Source organism: Clupea harengus, chromosome 4 (genome assembly GCF_900700415.2).
Source record: "Clupea harengus chromosome 4, Ch_v2.0.2, whole genome shotgun sequence".
NCBI classification, from domain to species: domain Eukaryota; kingdom Metazoa; phylum Chordata; class Actinopteri; order Clupeiformes; family Clupeidae; genus Clupea; species Clupea harengus.
In genome coordinates, this window is record NC_045155.1 from 20,000,866 (window position 1) to 20,007,105 (window position 6,240).

Consider the following 6,240-nt stretch of genomic DNA (forward strand, 5'->3'; position numbering starts at 1 on the left):
TGAGGGTTAGTGAGAAGCAGTGAATCATACGCCACTCCTGCCAGAAGTGACACAAACACAGACATGAGGGCTGAAAGCTAGCGGGAGCTCATGAGGAGTGCCTATCTCACGCTGCAAATATTCCTGTACAAACAACCCAGAGGCCTGTGAGTTCTCCATTCAGGATATCAAAAATATCCCTTCCCTTCTGTAGCTCAGAGTGAACCATCTGGAGGTTTTTCTAATGAGCACGATTCTTTTAAAGTTAATGCCTCCAAACTTCAAAACAAATGGGTGAAATGGGCAGGAACAGTGGACCGGGCGGGGCGAGCCCATGGCACGACGTCTCCCCAGTGAACTGCTCTCAGCTGTGGGCACAGATATGTGGAGCGTCACCACAGAACCAGCGCCATTCAGAGAGAGGGAGAGAGAGGGAGAGAGAGAGAGAGAGAGGGAGGGGGGAGTGAGAGAAAACAGTTCCATAATTCTTCCCCAAACTGAGGAAATGACAGTGAAAGAGACCAAGAGAAGCACTTGAGAGCTTGTAAATCCTCTACGCACACACACACGCCTCTCGCCGAGTCCTGATATTCCTGGGCAATTGCGATTCCTTTTAACGCTCTTTTCCAGAGCTTCCAGGTCGGTTGACCTAGCAGGGCTGGGAGATGGCGTCTGTGGGAGTGGACCGATCGGAGGAAAGTGATAACACAGTCTTGTGGCCAGAGCTGCTGACAAACAAGGAGGAGGCTGTGGCCTGTTCCAGAAAACAAAACCTCCGACAGGAAGCTGGGGTGTAACTCTAGGAAGTGCTCAGGTCTTCGAGAATGAGAGAGAGAGAGAGAGAGAGAGAGAGAGAGAGAGCCAAGCAGCACAAGGGAAATGAAAGGGCCAAGACGTGTTGTGTTGGCAACGTGAGGGGACTAGGACGAATGCCTGTGACAGAGGGACGGTTCACTGCTAGAATTCTGAAGAGCTCTAGCTGCCACATTAAGAATATGTAAACAAGCAAAGGCAAGCAAACGCAAACACAGTTGATGGGTGTGTTCTAAACCAGTTTAAAATACCATTCAATAGAGATAAAGAAAAAACAGTTTTTAGAACAAAATACTTTCACTTTAAACATTGCTATCTGAATGCAGTATCTGAGATGGGTCTGCTGGTCTTTGTCTTTGCAACAGTGTGTCTGTGTTCTGGTCCATTGTTACTGTAAGTGGAATATGTGGAAGATGACACACACAAGATTTTTTTAGATGTCAGCAAATGTTGCTTGTTCTGGTCTATTGGCAGCACCAGAGTGCAAGTTGTATCCTCTTAAATCAGTGTCTAATAGAATTATCAAAACATTCCCCAGCTATGGTTTATTTTCATGCTTGCTGGCTTGTTTTCGTGCAACCTTACAGAGCCAATAATAGCACGTCATTATGACAATGCAATTCCTTCCAATGGGAAATCAGCTTCACTGTGTGACTTCAACTGCATGGAGCCACAAAGGGCCAAAAAAATACTAACCTGGTTATACTTTGGCAAATAGTGAGTATTATGAAGTATATGTTATAAAGATATTATATGTTCCTACACTAAACATATATACATACATAACCATATAAAGTCCATCTGGCCTGAAAATATACATCGGTCTTGGGAAACTGAGCACTTCAGTAGCTTCTTTAAAGCCTTACCAGAGGCCCCCTCATAGGGGTGTTCCCACCTTGTAATGACAAGCCCAGTTCCCCTGGTGTTTCTGCTTATCTATTTTGGGGATATCCTGCCATACGGAGTCCACCAGCTGGGCCGGGGCTGAGCCAGATGCTAATGCTAATGCTAATCAACTCCAAACGCAAACAGGCCAGCCGTCCGAGCCTGAGTACTGGCTGTCCTTCAGACACTCGGGGGGCCGTGACAAGCTTAACAGAGCCCAGACCTCTAACTGTGTTGTGGCTCTATCTGAATGTGATCTCGGCGGGCGGGCATGAAGACCAGGAAGAGTCTGGTAGCCCTGTTAGGAGGATTTGTTTACATCCCTTCCATTTAACCTAATAAGGTATCACCAAATCCATTATGGTTTTAATAACAGCAGATGAATAAATTACTTCCTTGCCACAATTGTTTACTTAAATAGTATTTCCATAACAGAATAATAAAGTATTAACCAAGTAGCTAATCGTGCTTTCTCAGCTCTCCTCTCCCCACATAGTTTTCTCTGTAAACTTCACAAATCTTTAATCCACACATGTTGTTTTGTCTGCTGAATGCAAACCGGATATGTCTCTCGGGGACAGAGACACGCTGACCTCAAGGTCAACAAGTGACACAGCATTTAAAGTGAGACATGTGCTTGGGGGCCTGACATTACTGACATTACTCTTACTTTTTAAAGCTAGAAGCTTTAGCCGGGTATTAAAAGATTTCACTGGATAATGACATAAGATTTGCAGAAGATCGCTTGGTGGCTGGACATATAGCAACATCATAGCGTATGTTTGTAGTTGCTGGGGATTAGTGATGTTTATTTATGACCAGGCTAAGTGTGCCGTGCTACTTATGGTTGGATAATATACCACAGAGCTCCCACAAGTAGAACTGGCAGGACTTTGGTCACTAGGTCTAAAAGTTCAACCCTAAATGCACAGAAAACAGAGGGGAAACCAAACAGTTTCATATCAACACAGAAGACACAGAGTAAGTACTTCAACTGTCTTTAAAGGCTTCCTATTTGCTTAGCATCCTGCGCATAGTGCAAGGGTAAATAGTGGAACTTCACTGGTGATACAACATTCCATGGAATGCACATGGTACTGAAAGCAGAAGTGGAAACAACAAGGGGCCAAACGATTAGTCAGACCATGTAGCAATTTGTTTCTGCAAAGGTTAGAACCGATGTGAGTAGTTACTATGTAAATACACAGGTATGTGGGACCATACTCGGTTTTCACAGTGAAGAGCCTGAACAAACACAACAAAGAATGTTGAAATAATTGCCATGACTTTTGGAGACGGTGTAGCCAAAGTGCACAAGGCCAAAACAAAGAATTCAGGTCAGAGTGACAGTGTGCAGTAATAAATGGCCTATTATGCAAGTAATACAAATATATCTACATTAAATGAAAGAGCTTGGGTTTAATGCCCGGAGTGGAACAGGCCAGATGAGGCAATACAGCTCACGCTCACGTGCCCTTTCACTCGTCTCCTGCATCCAAACAAATACTCAGTCAAGCACACAAAAAAACACAAACACACACACACACACAAAACACACACATGCATCATCTCCCTCAGTGCAACCTTCCCAAGCCCAGGTCTGACTTTGAAGAACAAACATGTTTGTTTATATAATCAGCTTCTCTATCACCTGGGGCTCGGTCTCAGTCACCGTGTGTGTTGGGCAGGGCCGGAAAGAGCTGCTGGGGCCGCTCCGAGCAGCGCCACCATACCAGGAAAATCCAGTTCCCCCCTCAAGGTCACGTTGAGATGCCATTATGTGAAGTCTGTTGAGTTTGTGTATTAGTGTGTGATTTGGCTGCCAAGCGTTCTCTTTCTCTCTCTTTTCCTCTTTCTTCCCACTCTCAAGAACACTCCTTGTTAAAAGGATCTCATTCAAAGAAGTGATCACATGCACTTTTTTTTTTTTAACAGAACACACCGCCGAACAGCTGAGAAATCAAGAAAACGGTTCCTGCAGCTTCAAACGAAGCTCAATAGACCAAAAGATGAAAAAGGAGACTTGTTGTGCTTCCACTTTTGTGTTTATGTGTGTGTGTGTGTGTGTGTGTGTGTGTGTGTGTGTGTGTGTGTGTGTGTGTGTGTGTGGGTGTACACTTGTCGCACACAGACAGAAGAGAGGGACATCTCTAACGAGTGATCCCCAAACAAGCTGATCTATGACCCTGGAGCTATTCAAAACCTCCAACCTGACTGATTGCAGGGAGGGAGAGGTCAAAACATATCCATCAAAGACCTCAACAACCACTTTGCTGCTTATCATTCTCTGAATAAACCTGTTAGGTGACATTGCAGTGCTGAAAGACAAATTGATGACAATATTATATGAGAGATATGCCAAGGCACAGCCAAGTCTAACAGCCACTGACTTATCTAATACTACATACACCCTTACAATTTCTTCACTTATGCTTAAATGTGTAGCTTGGCACTGCTGTATATCACCAAGCTGAGATATTATTTGGCAGCATGAGGCTATCGAATCTGCATTTCTTTCAGTATGTTCACTGTTCAAGGCATTGCAAAATGGACAATTAGTATCTCGTAAACAAGTTAATTGTTTAGAGTTAACACATTATTAGTTTGAAACACTTTAGAGATATATGGAGTTTTGAGGACACTGACCGCAGTAGAGACAGAGGTTTTGAGGGGTGCCTAATTAGACAGTATCAGCACGGTTTGACAGCTCCTCGGCATTCAGTACCAAGAGGCGGAGCTCGTTTCCCGGGCAGCCATATTTTCACTCTGGGCATTTCCGTTGATATGCGGCCTAAGATCGCCACCAGAAAAATGGCAAATGTCCAACAGCGGAGACAGAAGTGAAAGTGATTCTTTGCACATGTCAGCCTGCAAGTTCATAATCAGACCGTGAGTGCTTTGCTAACAGAGTGACGCCGTAGTGTTGTTGTTCACAGTCACACCACCAATTAACAACTATTTATGAGTAGCCCCCCCGCCCCATGTGTGTGAGTGTGTCTGTGTGTCTGTGTGTGACTACGTTATTGTGTCCTATGAGAAATTAAATATTGTAGATAAAAAAAAATTCAATACATGGGCTAGGCTTCGCTGCACTTATGACAGTCGACTGTGCAGATAGCCTACACAGTATTCGGCTGTGTACTGGGTATTCTACATGAGATGTATAGACGCATTGTGACAATTCTCAAGAAATAACAGTAAAACCACTAAAAAGACATGTGGTAGGCTACAATTACTATCTAAATACCTACATTGTCATGTAGCCGAATGTCAATGCAACAACATAGTTAAACAAATCAGCTACCGAAATTATAAACAAGGCTAGGCTACTAATTAAGTCAAAAGACTTGTCACTCTTTTCTCTCTCATTTTACTGACCCGTGCTCCCGACGTCAAACTCGAGGTGTTAGGTGGTAAAAATATACTATCTGTGAAGTATGTAGCTAATGTTTAATGAATTCATGAGGGTGGTTGTGCAACACGAATTCTGTTCCGAATCCACAGAGATAACTATATTTATGTAGCCTGCATGACCAATTGGCACAACCGTGATATGTTTCCTGTAGGGTTTGAGACAGGCTGATAAGAATCAAAGCTAAGCGAGCCAGAATGCGCAAACACAGAGCAGGTGCCAACCACTGTATAGGCTTTAGACGAAATGGAGTCATGATCAGGATATGTCTTTGTCATTTGGGTTGTCATTATATGCGATTAACAAAGGTGTAGCCTACATAAAGGAACACACCGAGGTGGATTTAAATCGAAGTGTAAGACTTACCCAAAATCCTGGTCCATAGATTTAAAGAAGAATTTGTAGCTGTTGACTGGACGATTGTTGAGGACATTTTTGAAATCTGCCAACGTGACTTTCTCAGGAGGAACCGACAGTTTCACTAAATAAGGAGTCTCCTCCTCGTCGATATGGTATATAATTTTAGTCTCCGCCATGAGAATGTGAATAGGACAATCAGAGGGAACACGGACAGTGACAGCAAAATGTAAAATATAGCCTAGCTATCTATCGAGTAAATATCGCAAATCAAACATGTCAACATGTATAACTGTCAAGATCACGTCGGAAAACAAATAATCCCGTCTTTGACAGCATATTCAGTCCCAGGCATTGTCGAGTCTATTGCGGCTTCGTTGTGCCTCTCAATACGGTGGCTCGGTCGGCAGTCAAACAGGAAGGGACGGTTCACATCCCAGCTACATTGAGTTTGGAACATTTCCCCACTTGTTTTCAAGGACGTTCTGCCACCTAGCGATGTGCTTTGTTATCGACATAGTCCATTGAAATGTCCTTATTTGTAATCAAAAGAATAATAATGAGCTATCCTGGAAACAAATAAACGTTCCTAGAACATAGAACAAAAAAATCAATAACAAAAATGAATATAATGAATAAGATTTAGATGTACAGCCTTATGCCTAAAGCCTCCTGTAAACTTTACTAGGAGAAGCATCTGCCTTAGAGGAGGGAGTTAAATAGTAATGAAGACACCAGACGTATGATGCAGTCTATGGTTATAGGCCTGCTTCCATTTATTTAATCAAAGAAAC

The 6,240-nt window shown here is 43.2% G+C and overlaps 1 protein-coding gene across 4 annotated transcripts in view; it reads right to left on the reverse strand.

Annotated features, from left to right (window-relative positions):
* dvl1a (dishevelled segment polarity protein 1a) overlaps positions 1–5,863 on the reverse strand; it is a 31,765-nt gene extending 25,902 nt beyond the window's left edge. For all 4 annotated transcript variants that reach the window (XR_006152384.1, XM_012820795.3, XM_031566633.2 and 1 more), the window contains exon 1: positions 5,456–5,863. Coding sequence is in view for 3 of the 4 variants with exons in the window: in XM_012820795.3 (XP_012676249.1) it covers positions 5,456–5,625 (170 nt within the window). In the remaining variant the exon portion in view is untranslated. The remainder of the gene's footprint in view (positions 1–5,455) is intronic.
* Between the last annotated feature and the right edge of the window lie 377 nt (positions 5,864–6,240).